The 25,385-nt window shown below is 42.3% G+C and overlaps 1 protein-coding gene across 9 annotated transcripts; it reads right to left on the reverse strand.

The window, feature by feature from the left end:
- Positions 1-1,946: 1,946 nt before the first annotated feature.
- tpm3 (tropomyosin 3) lies at positions 1,947-24,164 on the reverse strand. Of its 9 annotated transcripts, none has more exons than XM_058404630.1 (10): positions 24,030-24,164; positions 23,208-23,333; positions 15,149-15,282; positions 14,618-14,735; positions 14,389-14,459; positions 13,211-13,286; positions 10,073-10,135; positions 9,891-9,960; positions 9,651-9,729; positions 1,947-3,225 (listed from the first exon to the last, which is right to left on the reverse strand). In XM_058404630.1, exons 1-10 carry the CDS (start codon positions 24,141-24,143, stop codon positions 3,063-3,065), a joined length of 1,014 nt encoding a protein of 337 aa, XP_058260613.1. In that variant the 5' UTR covers positions 24,144-24,164; the 3' UTR covers positions 1,947-3,062. The 9 variants fall into 9 exon arrangements, with proteins under 9 accessions (XP_058260613.1, XP_058260612.1, XP_058260617.1 ...); XM_058404629.1 differs by lacking the exon at positions 13,211-13,286 and adding an exon at positions 13,991-14,066; XM_058404635.1 differs by lacking the exons at positions 1,947-3,225; positions 13,211-13,286 and adding exons at positions 3,235-8,425; positions 13,991-14,066.
- Positions 24,165-25,385: the final 1,221 nt, after the last annotated feature.

Here is a 25,385-nt window from a genome sequence, read left to right on the forward strand (position 1 = left end):
TCAAACAATATTCCTTATCAACAGCTACAGCAATAAGATTCCTCAATTTAAGAAATGCTTAGATTTCCATACGGTCATTTGCATGCTAGTAATGGTCCATTCTATAGATTATTTGCATGTGCAGCACACACACACACACACACACACACACACACACACACACACACACACACACAAGCCACGTTCCCTGAGCTGAGGACACACCTAAGCCTGGAGGCAGACCCTAGGGAATCTACTGCAGGGTTTTAGCCAAGGGACCAATAAAAACAGATAGCTTCATAGCATCACACACACACACACACACACACACACAAAAGAGTAGGTACTGGAACAGATGTGTGTTTAAGATATGAATGTTAAGAGATAAGAATCAGGGAAGAGTTTAAGTAGGCAAGACAAACAGATGATAGACTTACTGAGAGCAAATGAAACAATGCAGTGTTCTATCTAGGAAATATATTGTGTAGCAGTTATATCCTTCCTCCTACCTAAAGTCAGAAACTTCCCTATATGAGCAAAGATTTATGTCAAAAACACTTATTGTTGAATCTCCTATACCAGCTTTTGCTCTTTGCTGCCGGGGATTAGTGATCGCTTAGCTCTAAGAGCATTAGTGAAATCAGACACTGATGATGTGAGGAGGTCTGGGATTTAGTCGCTGTTCCAGTTCATTCCAAAGGTGTTCAGTGGGATTGAGGTCAGGATCAGCAACTCTGCGCAGGTCACTCCAGTTCTTCCACTTCAACACTGACGCTCACTTTCTGTTCGGACAGATTTTGTTTGGGTGAAGGGAAAAGACAATCTAGACAATCCAATCACATGCCTCCAACTCTGTGGCAACAGCTTGGGGAAGATCCATATACAACCAATCAGCCATAACATTCTGACCACATCATGGCACCTGTTAGTGGGTGGGATATATTAGGCAGCAAGTGAACATTTTGTCCTCAAAGTTGATGTTAGAAGCAAGAAAAATGGACAAGCGTAAGGATTTGAGTGAGTTTGACCAAAAGGGTCAAATTGTGATGGCTAGACCACTGGATCAGAGCATCTCCAAAACTGCAGCTCTTGTGGTGGTGTTCCCGGTCTGCAGTGGTCAGTATCTATCAAAAGTGGTCCAAGGAAGGAACAGTGGTGAACCAGCGACAGGGTCATGGACGGCCAAGGGTCATTGATGCACGTGGGGAGAGAAGGCTGGCCCGTGTGATCTGATCCAACAGATGAGCTACTGTTGCTCAAACTGCTGAAGAAGTTAATGCTGGTTCTGATAGAAAGGGGCCAGAACACACAGTGCAGGACGGGTCAGCAAAAGGGGGACCAACAGAATATTAGGCAGGTCACATTATGCCTGGGAAAAGTCCCAGAAAGGCAAATGTTTAAACTGTAGATCAGATATTTTGTGCTTAGCAATTCAGTCAAACATGGCAAAAACTAAAATTATTGTTTTCTTTCCAAGTCCAGACCAAATGTGGAATTATCTTGTGCGCTCAAGTTCACAAGAACTGAAGCTGAATGATCTTTATTCACACGCTTCAAGACTCAGTATAAAGCGTTGGAGCTACAGACGGCCATGTTTCAGGTCTGGAAGGGCATTAACCAGGAAAGCTGACTAGCATCTGATGACGACCTACGGCCCTAGACTTAACTTAGCTTTGTCCATTTTTTGGAATTGACGCATCTTAAATCTTCCCTGTCCCCACTGGACCCCAAAAAAGGTCACAATTTGTAATTTATTTATTACTATTTTTTGCTTTGCGTTGCTGTTTCTATCTTGAGCTTGTGTCATTTTAGCAGTTTGATTTTTTCCCAGATCTTATTTCTTGATCCATGTAAATTTTTATAAATAAATAAATGTCACCTGCTTAATGTAGCTTTTAAAACGACATTTCTTGAAAATTAGGAATACTTACAATTTTTTGGTGTGACTTAAAAAAAAAAAAAAAAAATAATAATCATGGTTTTTTTATTTAAAAAAAAACAAAACAAAAAACAAAACAAATGCACCATTACAAAGATAGTAACAAAAGTGAATATATATGAATTTAGGACTTTTCCAGTTAAAAATATCCATTTGCTCTTAAATGTTTTATTTATTTTTGACTTTTCTCATAGTTTCTAAGCCAGAAATGATCCTTAGATCTTCTACATTGTCATAAAACGAAACATCTGGCAGTGAGGCTGTGGAATTGTCTGCAAAAACAAAACAAAAAACAAAAACAAAAAAATCCCTTGCTCCTCCTAGGTGCTTATTTTTCTACTGCTCTATGTAAAAGCATGCACACAGTCCATCGTTGTTAATGAACAAAAATTTCAGGCCTTGATGTTTGCCATGAGACTTTAAACAGTGGAGTGTTTCACGTGTAGTGGTTCAAACAATGCAAGCCAGTTTTACTGTTAAAACAGTGACCATCATCATCATCATCATCATCATCATCATCATGCCCAGACACAATACATAGAATTGAATTAAAATAAAAAAAAAACACACACACACCCCAAAAAAACACTAATTAAAGGCTCTCATCTTGAAACCTGACCATTTTAAGACATCACTGTTAGAAATGGTCTTGCAGGAAAATGGTGATAGAGAAGGAAAAACAAAGGACAGGTGCATCTGAACAGACGTTTACCACAGAGCGAGGATTATACTTAAAGGTGCCTAAATAGTAGCGCACACAAAAAATTTTAGGGAAGGATGTCTAGAGACCACACTGTTTGTGGAAAAGGAAAAGTGAACTTGTACCTAAGCTTTGTGACAAAGCAACACACCGAAAGCCTCAGATGAACCATCTCAGGGATTTGGCACATGTGGGGGGAAAAAAAAAAAAAAAAAAAAAATAGGAGCACCACTTCTTCTGACCAATACAATACACAGATGCATCAGGGTGAAAAGAGAGGCCACTTAAAGCTCCACGGTCAAGACTCGGTGACCGGCTCTAAGGATGAAAGCGTGGCGTAAATTTGCCGAGAGCTGTGCTGCCAGAGCTGCTTGGATCTGTGAGCACAGCATGAACAGAATTTTGGGGGCGATGGGAGTGGAAAGGAGAAAGACTTTGGGTAAATTAGACTACTTGGACCGAATTGGAGACATGAGATGAGTGTGTTGAAAATGGGAAAGGAGGAATGTCCTGGACCATGAGGTCTAGACATCGTTCAGTTCGAACAGGGTCTGGTCTAGAGTGGCATGGATCTTGAGGTTCTCCTCCTTGGCATCTTTTAGCTTTTCTGTAAAACAAAACAAAAAGGATTTGAATCGATTTCTGAACGAGTTTTACAATCACAAAATGATATATAAACAAGAATTATCTGATATTCACTTAGAAAAACATTCAGAAACGTACAAGGACAGAGAAAGAAAAATAAATGGACAGTGTCCAGGATAAGAGGAGACAGCTCTGAGGATCATCACTACCTTTAATTCCAGTTGTTGAAAGTGAACAGCTTTTATCCTTTTACAGTTACATGTATAATGCTGAAGAACTTATGGTATGTGTGTGTCTATTTCATATATAAAATATACACACACACGTTATGGTATAACTTTCTTAAATTAAATTATGCTCTTCTATATAAACCATAACCAGGATCTAAATCTTACCAAAACAAGTGCCTACAGCTGAACTGAAAGCACGGACTGAAAGCAAAGACTAATTGGTTAAGTGCCTTGGAGGATGGCCTGGTAGGTTTGAGCTGACAGGAAGTAGCAGGGAACCACTTTTTACAACCATCAGAAAATCATCTCATCAGGTTCCTCAGCCATCAGCCAGGAACACACTGAAAACATCACCTTTTCAGTTCATCACAGCTGCAGAGAATAGTTATCAGAGTCACTGTAGCACTTCCTGTACATTCTCTTCTGACCTCTCCGATAAGCCAGGCATTATTGGCTGCAGAACTGCTGCTCATTGGATGTCCGATGCACTGCTAATGCTAAACGATTGGCTGATTGGAAAAGGAGCAGGTGTACAGCATTCATGATAAATTGGCTGATGATTATAAGTGTGATTATATATGGCACAAGTGTGAACCAAATGCAGTGTATAATATCTTTAAATGACCATCCATGTCCAGATGAGAAATGGTGAAACACTGTACAGCTGTTTGTCCTCAAAGCATCTGACCCTTTATATTGCAGTCTGGTTTATTGATGCTTGAATATTCAAAATACTGCATGATGGGAAGATCAGGAAGGAAGAGTTCATCATTCGACAAGACAGAACAGCAGAAAACACTGTCCAATCCATTTAAAGCCCGACCAGCATTCTCAGAAATCTCATCCGTACTTCCAACCATCATTCCTTCCACCCATCCATCCTTCGTTTCTTCCTTCCTCATCCATTCTTCCAACCACCCATAAATCCAACCATCATTTATTTCATCTATCCATCCACCCATACATCTATCCTTCCATCCATTCTTGCAACCATCATTCCATCCATCCATCCATTCTTCCAACCATCATTCCTTTCATCCATCCATCCTGTCTGTCCTCAAAGCATCTGAACCATTATATTGCAGACTGATTTACTGATGCTTAAATTCTCAAAACGCTGCATGATGGGAAGATCAGAAAGGAAGTGTTAGTCATTCTACAAGGTAGAAAAGCAAAAAACGCTGACCAATCCATTTAAAGCCTATTCTCAAAAATAGACAAAGGAAAATAAGTAATGTTAAAAAATTATAACTGCTATTAGATAAATTGAAAAGAAAGCTAGTGAAGTCTGCACTTTGACTTTGCATGCTCCTCTCAGGGGTCTAAATCCTCTACTTCCATGGCTATATGAATAAAAACACACCCTTTTTAACAAGATGGTCAGATTCTTGGGTTTGATCCATTGTGTGCTCGGGTCTTTCTCTATAGTGTTGACTCCAAATTAGCCTGGGATTTTTATAACCAGAATTTAGAACAACAGCATTTTTACAAAACACCTGAAGGTTCTTAAAAGAAGAAGAAAAAAAAAAAAAAAGCCAGTCACAAACCAGGAGCCACCAATTGTGACCACTGTATCAGTGTGGTATGGCAGCTCCACAGTGTGTGAAAGGAAATCTCTGTAAAGGCTGGTGAAAAGCGCTGGACGCATCATCGGGGCCTGACCACCGGCCATTGAGGCTCTTCACCACAGAATATACTAAATTATTGAAGACTCCTCCCACCCTAGTCACAAACTGTTCAACATCCTTCCATCCAGGAGGAGATACAGGACCATCCGCATCAGAACCAGCAGGTTCAGGGTCAGTATTTTTCCCCATAGCCATAAATCTACTGAACTCTATACTACAGCGGTAGGACACTCATGTCTCGCTAACACTTCACTGCCTGTAACCACCATGCAGTTCTGCTCCACGTTCTCTGTATAATATATGGATATATAAACTATAATATATAATTATATCAATATGTGTATATATACACTATCTATCTATCTATCTATCTATCTATCTATCTATCTATCCACATATTGCACAAATATAAAATTATATATTTTTTACACATTATGTGCTGTAAATAAAACTTGCACGTACTTCTCTGCACAACTAACGGACCCTTATTTATTGATGTACATATTTGCATAATTTCTACTATTTGCATGAAGTTAATTAGTTAATACATTCCTTCCTTTCTGCCATCTTTCCTTCAATCCTTCCTTCCATCCATCCAACCTTCCAACCATCCATTCTTCCTTCCTTTCATACATCCTTCGTTCCTTCCTTCCTTCTCCATCCATTCTTCCAACCATCATTCATTTCATCCATCTATCCATCCATTTTTCCAACCATCATTCCTTCCTTTCTTATCCATTTTTCCAACCATTCATACATCCAACCATCATTCCTTCCTTTCTTATCCATTTTTCCAACCATTCATACATATAACCATCATTCATTTCATCCATTCATCCATCCTTTCATTGTTCCTTCCTTCCTCATCCATTCTTCCAACCATCATTTATTTCATCCATCCACCCACCCATCCTTCCTTTGTTCCTTCCTTCCATCAATCCATCCATCATTTATTTAATCTATCCATACAACCATCCATCTATCCATCCATCATTCCTTCCTTCCATCAATCCATCCAACTTTCCAACCATCCATCCTTCCATCCAACCAGCATTCCTTCCATCCATCAATCCATCCAAACCATCCACCCTTCCTTACATCCATTCTTCCAACCAGCATTCCTTCCATCCATCCATCCATCAGTCCTTCCTTTCCTCCATCAAGTTCATGTGCCTATGAATATAATAAAATCATTTATTCATGAGGTATTCTGTGATTTATAATCCGCGACCCTAAACAATCTGAGAAGGTTTTGATGAAAATATGACCAATCAAAGTGCAGTGGCTAATCACATACAGTGTCCTGACTTTAAGCCAGAAGTAGTAAGGTGTAACTATACTTCACTGTCACCGTATGTACATGTGCGCATCTTTTCTCTACACAAGCATTTGGTCCCATTCTTGCTAGTGTACATCTGGACTAAGAGGAATGAAAGGAGCCTCATAGCCGATACATTGGGTTCCCAAGTCTAACAGGCGGAAGTTCATCCACTTTAAAAACAGCGATGAGATCAGTTTCTCTCTATAACTTTCAGCTGTCTACGTGTTTGTCGCCATGATCTGCTTATCGAGTCAAACACCTTCTCTGTATATTCATAAATACTCCTCTACAAAATCCAAAACAAACCTTTCACCATATTTAAGATGTTTTAAAAATTCATCTCTGGTCCTCGATAACAGTCGAGAGTAGCACCAGAGAGTATGCGATGTGTTTATTCTGCTGCGTCTCCGACACATGCTGCTTTCCTGCCTCCACTAATTATGTCGGAATTGCATCACGAGGACGTTTTTGAGGAAGCGCACAAGTGGCATGCCAAATGCCTACAGGATGTGTACGACGTGCAAATTAACCTCGCTCGTGTATTATAAACTTTCCCAACTTCTAAAATGATGAAAGCAGGGTGGGGAAAATGAGGAAAGCTGTTTTTAATCACTGCTAAGTTTTGGGTAAAGAGATTTCCGCAAGGGTTAGGGTTGGTCAGGAAAAGGGCCATGGCCATTAATGAGCTGTTCGACCTTCCTTCACATCACGTCTGAATGGAATGAGCTCCCATCATGTACAAAAAAAATGACTATAAATAAATAAAATTTGATGACTCAATGAACAAATTTGAAGGGATAAAGGATATTCATGATTTTAGTATTTATGTAAGGGTTAATGTGTGAAAGATTTAGTCGTTTTTATTTGAATTTTTTACCTTTGTGTGGTGCACAAACGCTCAGTTTCACAACACTGCCTGTATTTAACATATGCCTCATTAATCTGATCTATAACCTGCCATTTCAAGTCCAGTTTTAAGTCTTCATTTTCAAAAGATTAGTTTTAATAACTCAAAATCACTGACTTACACACTATATTGCCAAAAGTTTTGGGACAACCCACCAAATCATTGAATTCAGTGAAAGGAACTCTTAATGCTTCGAGACATTTTGGACAATTTCATGTTTTGTGGGAACAGCTTGGGGATGACCCCTTCCTGTTCCAACATGACTGCATACCAGTGACCATAAAGACATGGATGAGTGAGTTTGGTGTGGAGTCCTGACCTCAACCCCACAGAACACCTTTGGGATGAATTAGAGTGGAGACTGTGAGCCAGACCTTCTCATGCAACATCAGCGCCTGACCTCACAAATGTGCTTCTAGAGGAATGGTCATAAATTCCCATAAACACACTCCTAAACCTTGTGGAAATCCTTCCCAGAAGAGTTGAAGCTGTTATAGCTGCAAAGGGCGGGACAACTCCATATTACATTCATGTGCATGGAAAGGCAGACGTCCCAAAACTTTTGGCAATATAGTGTATATTTACCCCCCCCCTCCATTTTATAGTTTCCACAGTAACTGTTTAAAATTGCTGTGGTATGTCCCCCAAGAGTGGATAGTTTTCCTTTAGCAGCACAATCCCCAGCATGTTTTTTATTCTTTCATAATAAAGTAAGAACTTTTCTGGATCAGGACACACAGGGCAATAAAAACATAACGGTGATGTGGCATGTGGAGGGGGAAAAAGGGAGACAAAAACATTTAAAACACAAAAGTTTTCTTTCAACCCCTCCCTTCATTTAGCATGTACAGACAGCGTCAAAATACAGCCTGAAGACAAAAGGACAGGAGGACAGAACAAGTGGCTGATATCATTACAATACAGCGGGGAAAAGAAAAGACAACGCATCATAAATATAGACGTAAACATAAAGCAGGAAAGAAAAGAGATACATCAACCTGGAGATACAGAGAGAGGGAAAAACAAACAAACAGGAGGATGAAGAAGACGAGTGCGAGCGGTCAGGATGAAGACGAGGCTGAGAGCAGGATATTTTCCAAGAAAGCCAGTCAGAGGAAAGTCCAGAAAGTTATCATCTGCAAACAAACAGGGATGGACAACACCTCACTACAGCTTCTCTTTTGTCTAATGTCAACACGGAATGCTGTTCAAACCAGCTTTGCCTTTTTCCACACACACACACACTTACATCAACAGTAACTTAAGGAACCGGGTGAGTGTGTCATCACAGGGTAAGTGTTGAATAGCATTCCAGCTAAGCACAAGTTAATACAGGTTATACCACAGCGCTCCTGAACACTGCCTTCAGATTGGTCAGTAGGAGCCGATTAATATTCAGTATTAGTTCCAGCTGTGAGGCTGTGTTATCTTCACCAGTACCAGTGAAACTAAAGCTGCGTCCCAAATGACTTCCTACACACTATCGGCTCTAGTATGAATTTTAGTGAAGCGTCGCATCGCTTTGAATGGGCCTTTAATAACAGGACGTGTCCCAAACACACAATTGGCTTCGTTTACAAGACATTTCCCAGAAGTTGCGTTCACTCCAGAGCCATCGTGAAAACGTTTTCTCCTCCGGCGTCAGCACCTGGTAGCTCCGCCCCTCTCCCGCTCTGTCGGGTACATAAACCCATCGGCTGTACATTTATCACAATTCAGTGTGAACGCATTACTCACACTTTGTACACTACGAAGAGTGTGTAAGGTTTTGGGACGCACCTTAGGCTTTGTGGCACGAGAAGGTAATAGAAGGTATTTCTTGGAAATATGAAACTTCAATAGAAACTATTTTTCCAAGGACAATTTGCAAGTGATGAACATAATCACAAGTCGCTCGATTTTTTTTTTTAAAAGAATTGTGGAATAATTGCTGTGGTATAAGAGAAATAAAACACTGCAGGACATGCTGCTAGTGAAAAAGCATCACACACACACCACACGGTTGATTAATTTCATATAATTGCATGACCTGTAGTGTTTTATTGCTTACGGCATTTGTGCCTTCAGTGACCTTTTCACACAGCCAAACAGCTCCATGCAGTGCCTTCTTTACATCATGTTAGAGGCTCAAACACCAACACACACACCACACACAGGCAGTGCACCAATCAGGCGAAGTGGCAACTGAAAACAAAACCCCACTGCAAATCTGCAGCCGCTTGCACAAACTCATCAAATCCTGTAGAACTATCCGGCACTGCCGTGGTGCGCAAGCGACTGAAACATCAAGCGTGTGCATGTGTGTACACACGAAACACACAGGGAAAAAACAAAAAAAACAAACACAGGCCAAGTAATTACATAGAGGTCATGTCGTTGAGGGCGTGATCCAGCTCTTCGCTAATGGCCTTGTACTTGAGTTTCTGAGCATAGAGCTCATCTGTTTGCACGGAAAAATAAAATAAGACAGGAACAGAAAATTTAACACCAAGGAGTAACGGCAAAATCAGAATAGAAGGAAGAATCGAGACAGGAAAGTGAACGGGGAGTCGGTAAATTAAGATTAAGATTCGGGTTCGGAGAAAGAGCGGAAAGTCTTACCTTCCAGGTCGTCGATGGTCTTCTCCAGCTTGGCTACGGACCTCTCGGCAAACTCGGCACGAGTCTCAGCCTGGCAGAAACACACACACACAATTGGTTAATTGAATGACTTCCATCAAAAAAACGTTGTGAAGTCACAGTCACCAACTTTTAATGATATTTTTCAAGAGAACTAGAAACACCTCTTTCAGTTTATCAGTCAGGATCTTGATCTCCTCCTCATATTTGTCTTCCTTCTGGGAATACTATAGAGAGAGGAAGAAAAGCACATGTGAACAAAAACGAGGAACGTCTTCCAAACAACTGTTCACTTATACATCCCGACGCGTTTTCTCGGACACCTTTCGAAACAAAAGTCCCCTTGAGGCGGGGAGGAAAGCTGGGCAGGAGTTTTGTTTGGAACCTTTCAGCACTGCTAGAACTTTAAAACAGATCAGGACATGTGCGTAGGAATGTAGCTGCAACAGCAACAAGGTAGCAGGTACGATTCAGGAGAACAACCACAACACACCTGACATCGAGCCTGAACAGAACGCCCGGCCCGGCCGCTGAGTGACGTGTTATTGTTGTACACACCGGTGACTGTGCATTAAGCGTGCACTCCACACACCTGAACGGTCATTAAGACACCTGTGGATCTTCTTTAACATGCTTGACTACGAAGCAGCTTTGGTCCAACTTTTCCAACATATTTATAAATTTTTTTGCGGGATCAGCGTAGGCGCTGTTAAACGGAGTAGCGGCACTCCGCTAAGCTATGCATCACACCACCCTGTGTGTGTGTGAACTTCATACAACAGCACAGTCTGGTGTGTGTTACTCCTTATAGAGTAGCATCTTATCTGCATCAACAAACAAGATGTTTATTTACCTAAATAGGGCATATTAGCTAGGCAAAAAGCTTCGCAGATAATATCAGATTGTTTAGCATGGGCACAGTTTGCAATACATTCCCACGCTAATCAGTGTTGATCTTTAAATAAGGTCCAACATCAACATTATAGTAACTTACACACATCAGCGCTTATAAACACGGAGGAATACTTTTTCCATAGCAGTTAGCATCACCGCTCAGAGACAGCACAGTATAGGCTGCGTTTTAAAAAAAAAAATCGATCAGGATCTGATCTTTCCCCTTGCTTTGGCCTTGAAGATAATAAAGGTCTTAAAGAAGTCTTGTTTGTTTGAGGTGCAGAGGGGTATAACGCGGGTAAGAGCAATAATACGGGATTTTTTTTTTTTTTTTTTACCAAACCTGGCTAATTTGCATTAATTTGAGTTCTGAGACAGAGCTCATCTTGAGCCCCATTCGGTTGCCATGGCAACAAATGCTTTAGGCAAATGCATCCAGCTAATACAACCACACGTCCTCATGGCTCCTTCTGACATCCAAGTGCCAAATTAGACAATAAATAAAACAAATTAATTAATACAAATGCCTTATGAGATTAGATATGGAACATCTAGACGTGATCTAAACGAGAAGTCCACGCCTTGGGACATCGGTTAATAACAAACAACAATAAAAAGCCTACAGTGACCTTTTCACTGCATGATCAACCAGGTCATGGCTTATTTCTTGAAAAATCTCCTGGACGAGGGAGTGTGCACGGTGTGAAACGTTCAGGTCAGCAGCTCCTACATGCCTTCGGGACAGGGGAAAAATCCTCTCGCGTTACGTAAGGTGAACAAAACTGGCTATGGATAGATTATATACACTGTAGTGATTATACAGAACCTTCACTAAAAAATCTGATGATCCTAAACGGATGATGTGAAAGATTTCCCCATAGAGGGAAAAAAATAAACTCTCTTACGATCTTACTTCTTACCCTTGGAGAACATTTTGATCAATGACCTGTGTTTATTTCTCTGCTCACGCTGCATGGATTAAAATCCATAACCTCGTTAAATTCATTAGTAATTAGCTCAATAAAACCCATTTGGTCCAAAAGCCTGCACAAAGTAGTGCATGAAACCTGATTTCTTCCTTATTTCCTTTTGAGCAGCTTCTATTGCCCTTTTTTTTTTTTTTTACCCCTTTACGAATATTTTTTTAGGTAACTGATTATTCCAGGCTTGAGGTTATTAAATAGGTTATGCTTTAATATTTCTAGCAAGCATGTGAGTTTTGATTACTGGATCTTCACTTGGATTAGTGTGAACATGCCACAGCTGGAGTTTTATCATGGGAACACGCCGAGCCTGGTTCGCTTCTCCTTTTGTAGTATAACGTAAAAATATATACTGGATTTTATGATTTATATACCACTCCCATTGTCTTCTACGACTGGGAAGCTCTGGATATAAACTGATCAGCGACTCAGGATGAGAGGTCACTTCCCTCCTTCCGACTCCAGCTCCATAAAGTTGGATGTAATGTGAAGGAACATGTCTGGCCTTTTCGGTGGGGATGAAACACAGCTACACAACCAGGAAAAGGCCACTTGTGAAGGCATGCGATGATTTTCTGCCACATGACCGGGCAGGAGTTCCTCAGAGTAGAATTGAACGGATTTGATTGGCTACGGAAAAGCGATTGTTGAGAGTGGATATTTCATTCGGATTTTAAGATGATTTGTACGATGGTACAAGCGTTTCCTAATCCAGCGGTTACATTGCAGTGTGCTTTCTCTCAGCATGGAGACCTTTAGATTTCACCATCAGATACAGGACACGGAAATACCGAACCAGGGCAAAAGGGATGAAGTCTTTCACCTTCCCAACGCATTAACTGTTTTACCTCCAGTTATTTCCAGTATTAAAAGTGGGGTAAGGTGTTTCTAAACTATTTTCAGATGGACGTCACACAGACATGTCCATTTTAACCAGTGTGTCAATACACAAGCACATGTTTTTTATAATAACGATTAACCCAGACACGCAGTATATTCACCAAGCCACTCTCCTGGGTCACACTTATTTTTTTTAAGTGAACTGTATTGTAAATTATAAATACACCCCAGTAGGTAAGTAGCTAAATTCAAAGTTTTTAACATGTGTAGAAATGTGGGCCAAACAAATCCTAGTAATTTTAGGCTCCTAAACAGAGTTGTGATTCGAATCAGTTCATTGCTGCCATTCCAGGGTGATATGGAGGCCAGATAAAGTGTACAACGTGATCCGCGATGGCAGAGTACATTCGTTTCTACTCTGAGAAGTGAGACCGGTGGAGGTACGAGATGCTGATTGGATCTTATGCGCTTGTTCAACATGTCTAGTGAGAATGAGTGGCTTGAATGAACAGAGGCTCACGAGATACAAATACACACATATGCTGGTCCTCGAAGGTTCATGCAACACACACACACACTCCCTACCTTCTCAGCCTGAGCCTCCAGACTCTTTAGATTGTTGGTGACATTTTTCAGCTCCTCCTCCAGCTCGGCACATTTGCTGAAAGCAGGACGGGGATTTTTGATTTTGGGTAAAGCAGCAGGAAGAGGAAGAAAAAGAAGAAAAGAGCATGAAGGGAAGAATAAGCAAAAGTAAAGGCTGTATAGAGAGAGTAAGAAGAACTGCAGGTGACAGCAGTGTGACAATGTGCAGCTAATCTTTACATTTCCATGAAATTTAAACAGGTATATTTTTCAAGTGAATAAAGAAAGAATAAGTCCTACGTCTAATTTCAAACCGTGTGTATTCAGATCTACGGTTGTGTAAGCCGTTGGCAAACGCAAAGCGGTAATGTGGCACCGACATGCGAGAGGCACTCGTTCATGCCTGGTCATGCTGTCAGGAACTGGCCATGTTTCTCAGTCTAAACAATCATGCCCAGAGAATTCTAGCAGAAACAGTTCAAGTAGCAAGAGGAGAAAGAGTGAAAGAAGTACAAGCAGAGATTAAAGATGGCCAAGGCTGAATGAAGGAGTCTGGTTCACTTTTTGCTCGACTTCTCAAACAAAACAAAACAAAACAAAACAAAAAAAGATAGACAGGTGAACGACGCTCTTAAAAGCTGCCAGAGCAAATATGTTCACAGTGGGGCGCGACATAATGGCTACCGTTCCTCCCGAGAAAACCAACATGATAACTCTCCTCACGAATAGAGGATTTTCAGGGTTTAAAACACACAAACACACCACATGTAGCGCCTCTACCTTGTTCTCAGAAGCATGCAGAGTCTTCAGTGTTTGGTCCAGCACTCTTAGCTCGTCCTCCAACTGCTTCTTTTTACTGTTAGTTTAGTTCGAAGGAAGATGCACCGAGGGTCAAACATGCACAAAAACAAGACAAAAGGGACAAGGGAGGGCAGGGGATATTCAAACACACACACACACACACACAGAGACAGAAGAAGTCAGGTCAGGATAAAGCATTCCTTTGGTCATGCAACTGCAAGCACTTTTCTCATGCCCATTAGATCTAGCTTTATTAAAAAGGCACACGGCTTTAACACAAGCTTTCTGTCGTATTTACTGTTCAGCTGGGGAGAGTCACTGTACTAATAAAGTGCAGTTCACAGAAAAGGCTGTCTGTATGAAGATGTATGACTCACGCTTCGGCAAGCTCGGCTCTCTCCTCAGTGCGCTCCAGCTCTCCCTCAACGATCACCAGCTTACGAGCCACCTGTACACACACACACACACAGTCAATTACTTCCAAATGCTGGACTCGGCCCCACCGTCCTGATGGTGTATGGGATGACATTTTATATACAAGTGTGTGTCCATTCTTCATTTCAGCCCAGCATGCCTCAGGGACACGGGCGCGTGCATGTCGCTCACCTCCTCGTACTTGCGGTCAGCCTCCTCTGCAATGTGTTTGGCTTCCTTCAGCTGGATCTCCTGCAACTCCATCTTCTCCTCATCCTTCAGTGCCCTGTTCTCAATCACCTTCATGCCTCTGTTCCACAGATAGAAAAACATTTGCTTTAGAAAGGCAATGTTCACAGCTGGCATTAAAATACATCATCAAGTGTGACCGTGCAAGAGAGAACAGGGCCTTGGAGTTCCATGATCTGTTCACACAGACCACGGTCTAGGACACGCACGATCATGAACTCTGTTTATGATGAACGTGAGAGCGTCTCAGCTCAGCCCGGAAAGTAAAATATGCTGAACATGACTTGGCTAACAGATAAAGGTGATGAGAAGATCAGAGACAAAATTTAAGCATTCATAGATGCTACAAAAAGGGGCTGTCCAGAGGGGATCCCCCTGAATCGTGATGCCAGGTGCCAGGCCTGTGTGTTTCAGGTGTCTAACTTGTGCATACACCTGGTAGTAACAAGTCATCAAATGTTCTCAATCACATACCTCTCGCTCTCATCTGCTGCCTTCTCTGCCTCTTCCAGCTTCTGTAAGGCTGTGGCCAGTCTCTCCTGAGCTCTGTCCAGCTCCTCCTCAACCAGCTGGATACGCCTGTTCAGAGAGGCCACCTCGGCTTCAGCCTGCAACACACAAACACACGGAATGAAAGAGAGAATAAAAATTTAAAAGGAAGAACTGCAAGGTTCACATCTCAGGACCACAATACACCGGACAGGGGGTTCTGTGTAATGCGAGTTAGGAACCTGTGACTTAAGAGAAGGAAACCTGATGACCAGTGAAGAGAACAGAGAAACACTTCCCCACACACACACTTTGTCCCTGAGAAACAAGAGATAAACAGTTCGCATTACACAGCTTTCTAGCCACTCTTTAATGACCATGTATGTTCACAGTTTATTTAAATCATGGTCATCATGGGCAATGTTTCAACAGTGGATGAAAAAAACCCATACAGTTCAAAAACGTGGCCTGTTTGTAACACCTCACTCTCTCTCTCTCTCTCGCTCTCTCTCACACACACACTCACACACACACACACACACACACACACCCCACGATAAACGCTACACCTAATCAGAAGAAGAGCGGCATGAGCGCTTCACTCTGCTCAGCCGGATATGACGCAATCACTCTCGAAGACTGGCGTTTCGCTCCTAATAAGGTATGAGGAACTGTGAAGTCCAAGGAGGTGAGCTCATCACGAACAAGAGCACGGAAAACCGACAGAGAAAGCTTTTTTTTTTTTTTAAAAACTCATTTCTACAGGTATCTGAGATGAGTAACAAAAGAAAGAGAGGAAAAAAAGAAGAAAGAAACAAAGCGGAAAGGTCCGAGAGCACCTGAAAACGCCACAGGCACAGGGTGTCATGGCGCACCTGGTCTCCAGAGGCTCGTGCTCAGGTGTCTAATCAGGTCCGAGTTAGCCTACTGAGGCAGGGCTGAACGAATAAACACGGGTTTTATATATAAAGGAGATCCACGACATGGGTTCTTCCACCCACTTTCTCTCTCTCACTCACTCACACACACACAGAACTTGTACACATTAAAAAATGATCATAGTATTCAGACAAAAATAAGTCTTTACGTCTTTAAAAAGTGCTATGTTGTTTCGTATACATGTCAGTATGGTGTAGCAGCTACATGCTAACTTTTCACTGGAAACAAATTTAGGTCACGAAGCAGGATGCTGCCTCGAAATGCCTTTCATTGCTCCAAAGGGCGTCGATTTCCAAGGGTGTGAGATGGAATATCAGCTCTTCAGACGGGTTCCAGAATGAACCGAGCGTCCGGTGGAGACATTTCCGATTATTTGGCAACATTGTAACGCTGAAGGGTTCGAAAGTTTTTACCTGCTCTCGGGCGCGCTTCTCCTCCTCGACCTGCCGCTGCAAAATCTCGGCCTTTTCCTCTGCCTCATCGGCTTGCTGCTGCAGAACTTTAATCTTTCTCTTCACGGCGTCGATGCTGTTTGTTCCGGCCATTTTTAGATAGCTTTTTTTGTTCTTTTCTTCTTGGTTTTAAGAGAAGTAGTGTGAGCTCGAGATCTGGGCTCTGTCCTCCTGAGTGAGTGTGTGTGTGTGTGTGTGTGTACAGAGTGATGAGAGTGTTGGGGAGGGCAGGGGGAACAAACCAACGCCCCGCCAACGAGTCAGCTTCTAGTAGTAGTAGTAGATGAAGACCAGATAGGAACCCTTTCCAGCTTGTTTTTGCTTTCTTACAATGGTTGTAATTAATCAAAGCTAAAAGATAGTGTGCCTTTTGGACAGGAAGCGCTGAAAGTTTTCTTTCTCTCTCTTTTTTGTTCCTTCCTTCCTTCTCAGTACGTGGCAAATGATCCAAATTCACACGCTTCCGCTTGTACACTGCGTCTCCACGTAATTTCTATCAATATATGATTTTCCTTCTCCTTCTTCTTCCTCCCCTCTTTAAATCTGTCCTCCTGCAAAAAAAAAAAGTTTGTTCGACTGACACTCAACTCTTCTCTAGTTTTTTTTTTTTTTTTACAGCCCACTTCCGGTTTGCTCCACCCCAGGCCGAGTTGAGACAATTGAACATTTTTTATTTTTTATTTTTTGGCTGATCCTGGATCAGATATCAGGTGCTTTGAGCTGAAAGCTGATTGGCCAGGATGTGTATCGTATCACACACCAGGTAAATGACGTCACGAGAAGGAGTCATGTCGGCATTCCTAGCCGCTCCTTCAGCTCAGGTGTGGCAGAGCTGAGACGCCGAGGTTTTTTAAAAAAGGATTATTGGTTTCTTTGGCCTGGCTTTTTACACACTTTTTGCACCACCTACAAAGAAAAAAAAAAAAAGTTCACACCCAGTTCTCACCCAAAGCCGGAAGTGTCCCTGAGCATTCCTGTTGTTGAGGTCATATTTGCTCATCAGCATTAAGAAAGACTTTAAACTACACCTGAGGAGCACTGGCTTTCTGTCTGGCAAAACAAAAGCGGATGCTGAAACATCCTGACACACTCATAGGTAAGAGAGTTATCGCCTGCAACAGTCCTCTAGGACTTTAGAAGATTCACCTTAACCATGTGTCACTCCTGCAATACATCCGTCTTACTCAATCTAATGTTGGGAGGATCCTGTTCCCATTCAGGTGATTTTATTTAGATTATTTTCAGTGTATCTATACCCTGGTTCATGGTCATGTTGCTGGACAGTGCTGGTTAAAGCAGCAAATCTACCAGTATGTTGAATATCCACTCAAAATAAATCTTACGTTTATGATCGTTATCCTTGTTCCTAATAAAGCGTCTGTTTGTTCCCTCATCGAGTCAGAGGCATCAGCCCACATTTCAGCCGTGATGTGGTCTTGCATCACGGGGGCACATATATGTCTGTCTGTCTGTCTGTATGTCTGTCCGTCCGTCCACCCACCCACCTGTCTGTCTGTCTGTCTGTCTATCCATCCACCCACCCATCTATCTATCTATCTGTCTATCTGCCTGTCTGTCTGTCTGTCTATCCATCGATCTATCTATCTGTCTGTCTGTCTGTCTGTCTGTCTGTCCGTCCACCCACCCACCTGTCTATCTATCTATCTATCTATCTATCTATCTATCTATCTATCTATCTATCTATCTATCTATCTATCTGTCTGTCTGTCTGTCTGTCTGTCCACCCAGCCACCTATCTATCTGTATGTCTATCTGTCTGTCTGTCTATCCATCCACCCGTCTGTCTGTCTGTCTGTCTGTCCGTCCGTCTATCTATCTATCTATCTGTCTGTCTGTCTGTCTGTCTGTCTGTCTGTCCACCCAGCCACCTATCTATCTGTATGTCTATCTGTCTGTCTGTCTATCCATCCATCCATCCACCCGTCTGTCCGTCCGTCCGTCTATCCATCTATCTATCTATCTATCTATCTATCTATCTATCTATCTATCTATCTATCTATCTATCTATCTATCTATCTATCTATCTATCTATCTGTCCGTCTGTCTATCTATCTGTCCATCCACCCGTCTATCTATCTGTCTGTCTGTCTGTCTGTCCACCCACCCACCCACCCACCCACCTATCTATCTGTATGTCTATCTATCTGTCTGTCTGTCTGTCTATCCATCCATCCATCTGTCCGTCCGTCCATCTATCTATCTATCTATCTGTCTGTCTCTGTCTGTCTGTCTGTCTGTCTGTCTATCCATCCATCCATCCACCCGTCTGTCTGTCCGTCCGTCCGTCTATCTATCCATCCATCCACCTATCCATCTATCTATCTGTCTGTCTGTCTGTCTGTCTGTCTGTCTGTCTATTTATCTATCTATCTATCTATCTATCTATCTATCTATCTATCTATCTGTCCATCCGTCCGTTTGTCTGTCCATCTATCTATCTATATAAAGACAGTCTTGCTTGGTTTTTAAATATTGCTGATTATCTTTCATGCGCCAACCGAATGAAACGTGGGATATGAGAGTTTTTATAGAAAGAAAGTCATTCTTTCTAATATATTCCCTCTCTGGATTTGTGTTCTTGTGTCCCTCTTATATCTTAAATACATTTAAATAAATAAGGTACGTAGTGAAGAAAGATCTTTCCCAACAGTTTTGTCAAATTTATGCCTCACATAAGACACAAAACAAATGGCTTCATACTGACTCTTAGACCCAGTCACACGTGTAGCAATAAGAAAGGCTATAAGCACGGTCATGCAAGATGGATTCTGTGTGTGTGTGTGTGCTGTGCTCCGTGTTCTGTCTCTAAGCTGTGGTCTGTGGTTTAGCTTGTTTGCTTGGCTAGAGTCATGGTAATGTTGTGTAGCAGTGGGGTAAGAAGTAAGAATATTATCACGAGAGATTTACACACAATGGCAACACATTCATTCATTCATTCATTTATATTCATTTAGTAACTGTCAGGGTCCCAGTGGAACCCAGAGACAATCCCAGAAACACTGGGTGCTGGATAGAGTTACTGTCCATCACAAAGCTAGGGGCAATTTATTTTAGCCATTCCATTTACTGGCAAGTTTTTGGGAAGGGGGAGGGCAAAACGGGAAAACCCAGAAGAAAGTGCTCCACACACGACTCCCTGGAGTGATGACACCGGCTTTGTGCTACTTCAAACGAAACACAGTAAAGTGAAAGTGATTATCATATCCTGTCACTCCTTCCTGTTTCATATCAATGCTTTCCAGTTGTTACTGTTCAATCCTCTAGAGAATTGCACTACTTCAACTTCGCCAACAGATGGAGACAGAGTTATCTTTTCTATTTGACCCTGTTGGGGTCAGCTGTAATCTGAATGTTGTCCACTCACTTGTGCCAGTAGTGGAGTAATGGGTTATATGTATTTTTGATTCTTTAGTCATGGCTTTATCCTGATCAGGGTGAATCCAGGATGCCAGTTCATTTACATTTACACACTCACTGCTGTAGGATTTTAGTTAAGTAATCTATGACGGTATTATTTAATATAGAATTCTCAGTAAGTGTGAGAGGTTTATTTACCGGAACTGTATCACATGTTTATTAGATTTTTGTTCAGAGAATCTTGGACTAAACATCAATATGATCATTTATGATAATAAGCATTGCTAAAACCACACCAGTAGATGGTGCCTGAGATCAAGGCCAGAATATTATGGCCAGTTTGACAGTCTTGACCTAAGCCACATTTTACGCTCTGGTCAAAATGTTTTACAGGTGAATCACTGACAAAATCTGAGCGTGTCATTGTGGCTTTTAGCGATCTGCAAAAACAACTGACCCAATGTAATGTTCATTCATCCCTCACTCATCTTCAGGAACTGAGTCAGAGGACTGCTTCATCCTGAGTTTATCTTACTGACCAGACATCACATGCAGACACTCATTCACACCTAAGGGGCCCCTGTACATAAAGCACACAGACCTCCATAAAGACATGGTGCAGAGGTTAAGGTTGGAGTGGAAGATCTGGAGTGTCCTGCACAGATCCCCGATTCTGACTCAACCCCACTGAACACTTTTGAGTTGAACTGGATCACAGACTGAACCCCAGACCTCCTCACTCTTACAACACTAATGGTCTTGTAGGTAAATGATCACTAATCAAATATCTAGTAGAAAGCCTTCAGAGAAGAGAAGAGTAAAGGGGCTGAGTCAATGTTGCAGGATAATGCACCGTGCCACAAAGCAGAAATGGTTCAGGAATGGTTTGATGACCACAACAACCAGTTTGAGGTGTTAACTCCACCTCCACATTCCTCAGATCTCAATCCAATCCAGCATCTGAGGGATGTTCTGGACAAACAAGTCCGGTCCCTGAAGGCCCCACCTCACAACTTACAGGACTTCTGCTGCTAACATCTTGGTGACACACCTTCAGGGATCTAGTGGAGTCCATGCCTCGACAGGTCAGGGCTGTTTTGGCAGCAAAAGGGGGACCAACACCATATTAGGCAGGCGGTCATAATGTTATGGCTGCTATATACACCAAATACTTACATTTCGTTATACTTGTTCCAACAACTAACATGTACTGTCTGACACCTGGTGTAAATATATCTAGGTGAAGTCAGAGGGTCAGTTGCTGTAGGTCCAGCTGAACAAATAGATTTATCTTTGTGGTTTTCAGGAGGCTGACCAATCATAAGCTGCAACTTGAATTACACTGCCCTTCACCTCTCACATTACGGCTGTACAGTAGTCCTGCAGTGACTCAGAGCTGCTCTATTTAAATCATCGTTCTTCATGGGGGGCGGTCATCCCATGTGGAACAGTCCGTCTGTCGGCTTCTTTGCGTGTGGCGACAAGTTACAAAATCTGATGTGCTAAGATGTTCCTGATAGAGCTTGGAAACTGTCTTGTGTTGCAGACCACTATTAAAACCATTGATTTTCTAATGGTGCTGGATAACAGCTTGGGTTCAAGGTTGGGTTTTAAATAGTAATGGAAATGACAGCTGTAGCAGTGGCAACACACACACACACACACACACTCAGTCTCCAATGGGAGCTTACGGCTCTGGGGGACGTTTCGGATCTGTGAATGCCATACATCTTCCTCACATGACCCTGAACAGAGCGTGTCTGTCTCTGAATGAGAACAATGGGTTCTCCTTCGCACAAGCCAGTGTCAGAGCCAGCTATAAAGAGGAAATATTTACCGTCCGCAAAACCTCCAGCTCATCACTATGTTCTGCTTATCATTCCTATTTACATTCAGTACTACATAAACTATTCCTTTTCCCCAAACACACCAGAGTTAATGCATTTCACAGAATTCCATAGTAACTACATACAACACACACACACACACACACACAATCCAAAACCTCTTGCATTACTCCATGCATAGCTGGAAGGCCACACATTATGACAACAGGTGGACCTGCTATATCCAGACCTCTGACGGAACAGTTAATCATGAGGGTGGAAAACAAAGAAGAGGAAGAAAGAAAGAAAGGCTGAGACAATAGAACGCTGCCCCTGTAACTAATTTTAACACTCCAGCACCAGATAAAACATGAACAGTGCATGAAGACGGTATATACAGTGCAGAATCTACATTTGATCTTGGAAGAAAAACACTGGCACTGGGTGAAAAGTGCTGAAGTTTATTAAACCCTACATAAAGGTGGACATAGTGTAATGGGTGTAATGGTCATTAATGGAAATATATGTGTATAGAAGTGTACAGTCTGTGGCATCTTTACTGCACAACTGCAAACTAAGATATATTTTCCTTTTCTCTGTGCCAGAGGGAATCTCTCTATATTTTCTGACTCACTGATTGGTAAGTGGCACTGATACCACAGTGGTGGAGCAGTGGTGTAAATATCCACCTGGTGCACACATGAAGTACTGATACTAAATAAGACCCGCTGTCACCTCTGTGGCAGTTGGCGGTACAAAAAAAACAACAGACATGGCAAGAGGAGAGAACAAGAATAGAGGTTATAATGGTGGGTGGGGGATGTCAGAGGCTAAAAAGGAGAAAAGACAGAGGCAACTGTGCAGGAATAAAAAGGAAGAATGAACGACAGGGACGGGGGCAGTGGGGGTTAGGGGTGTTGAGGGATGAGGTGAGGTGAATTGTGGGGTTTGGCGGGTGAGGTGAGGTGCGGTTCGTTGACGGGTGAGGCGGGGGGGGGTTGGTGATGGCAGGTGTGTCGAGGGGGTGAGGTGGCGGGGGTTCGTCGGTGATGTGGGGGTGTTGGGAAGGGTGAGGTGAAGTGGATGTTGTTGCGGATGAGGTGGGGTTGTTGGGGGATGAGTTGAGGGGTGTTGAGGGGGTGAGGTGAGGTGGGCGTTGTGGAGGGGTGAGGTGGAGGGTGTTGGAGGGTAAGGTGGGGGTGTTGTTGGTGGGGTGGGGTGAGGTGTTGGGGTTGAGCTGGGAGTGTTGGTGGGGTGAGGTGAGGCCAGGTTGGGGGATGAGGTGAGGTAGGGGTGTTGGCGGGTGAGGTGGGGGTTGTTGGGTGGGGGTGAGGTGAGGTGGGGGATGTTGTTGGGTGGGGGTGAGGTGGGGGGGTGTTGTTGGGGTGGGGGTGAGGTGGTTGGATTATGGCATGATCTGTTGGTGCTTGGTGGATCGTTGTCACTCACATCAGCAGCCTTCTTCTCAGCGATCTCCAGTTTCTCCTGGGCGTCCTTCAGGGCCTCTGAATACTTATCCAGCTCATCCTCTGTGGCCTTCAGCTTCTTCTGCATCTGAATCAGCTCGTCTTCATGCTACAATAAAGTTAAAAAAAAAAGCGTGAGTAGTTATCTCTGATATGATGATACAGTGCGACCCCGCTAGTCCTTGTCCCCCCTGAGCTGGCACTGGTGTCTCTTCTAGCTTATTATCTGACCACTGCACTGTGTGGAAAGAAGTGTATCACTATTTCAACAGCTTGTATGTGCAAATATCTTCCATGGGAAGCTCCTCTCTCCCACAATCCAGTGTTCCCTGCTTCCTTTACATCCTTCCATGGACACATTACAGACTCCTGACAGAACGTTCAGGCTCTCAGTGCTCTGTCTGAGGTCTTCTCCTCTACCACATTAGCAGCATGCTCCCTTTCTCTCTGTGTTAGTTTACATTGTCACTGAGGCTATTTATTTTGATCTGACTCCCTTTATACACTATTTACACTCTCACTGTATGGAAATGGTTCATATATGATGACTCCAGTGTTCATTAAGTGCTGAAAGGAGTTAGTTTCACTAGAGTTTAGATTAGTTTTAGGTTGTGGGCTTAAACTTTATTAGCATATTTACAGATTTGTAAGCCCAGTGGCTCATGGCTAATGCATTGAAGTAACTAATTTGGTTAAATTCATGTATAATAATACTGAGCTTAAGCTTAATATCTTGAAAAGCTTGAGATCAGTATCTTCAACAGGACACAGTCTCTCTCTCTCTCTCTCTCTCTCTCTCTCTCACCTGTTTGCTTCTCTCCTCAGCCGCTTTCCTATCGGTCTCGGCCTGCTCTGCCTGGTCCAGAGCATTCTCCTTATCCAGCTTCAACATCATCATCTTCTTCTTGATGGCCTCCATCTTGGCTGTTTTGTGCGAGTGGTGCAAGAATGAGATGAAACGTCTAACGATCAGATAGAAGGATGGAGCTTGAAGACTTTGACCAAGAGATGGAAAGCAAGAGGAAGAAGAGGAAGGGAGTGAAGGAAAAGGAGCCCAAACTCAGCAAGAGATAAGGGGAGGGCCTTTATATGAGGAGGCATATCCCCCCTCCCATGTTAATTACACCATGCCCCCTTTATTGCCCCACCCAGCTCTCTGGTCATGTAGCTACCTAATACAGGCATAGATACAGGCGAATCGGATCCTTGGGCATATTAATAAAATGATTCTGTCTCGATTAATTTAGTAATGTTGCTCACAACACACAAGACAGTTTAGTGATATATTTCATCTAGAAGTTTTATCTTCATTAGCTTTTCTGATCTTTCCTGTTCCGTTAGTTCCCCTGCTCACGTCTTCTCCTCGGAATAGTGAGTTATTACGTGTAATAAACGAGACAAAAGAAAGGATCAAGGGTGTGGGAGGGAGTATGGCATCGGCTATAATAAGACAAAGCCCATTTGTGACAGGCACAGGTGTGTGTGTGTGTTATCCCAGGTCATCCAATACATTTCTGGCATGTCAGTCCACACACTGCTTTATTCTACTGTGTGCGCCGTGGCCTTTGCTGTAACACACACACACACACACACACACACACACACACACACACTCAGGGTTCAGGAATGACGCTAGACACTATTCTGTCTGTAATATAATTTTACAAATATTACAAAAGCAATTGTCAGTCATGGTGAAAGACTAAAGGTGTAGCGTGTAGTATGAGGATCATGGTCAGATGCTGTCCAGGGAATGGACTCCAGAAAGAAAAGTTATTTCATCTGCACAGATTATGCGTAACATTCACAACACCACCTGATTATATATATATATTTTTTTTTTTTTTTAATTTATTTTGGTATTTTATTCGGAAACATTTTCTCATTTTTTCACATTACAATAGAACTGCATGCCTCCAAAAGATCATTGAGATAGCATCTTCGATGTGTGTTAAAATTCTTTAATATCGTTTAAACATTTGTAACAAACTATTACCCTTATACATCATATATACAGCATTTATGCATCTGTAATACTCCATACACTAGAGATTAAAAATGTTTAAAATTAAATAGAACTTTGTTATATTTATTGGCTCTTCTTCTTATATATTCTCTCTCTCTCTCTGATGTCCACTCACTCCTTTACACTTTAAAAAAG

The sequence above is a fragment of the Hemibagrus wyckioides genome, linkage group LG12 (genome assembly GCF_019097595.1).
Source record: "Hemibagrus wyckioides isolate EC202008001 linkage group LG12, SWU_Hwy_1.0, whole genome shotgun sequence".
NCBI classification, from domain to species: Eukaryota; Metazoa; Chordata; class Actinopteri; order Siluriformes; family Bagridae; genus Hemibagrus; species Hemibagrus wyckioides.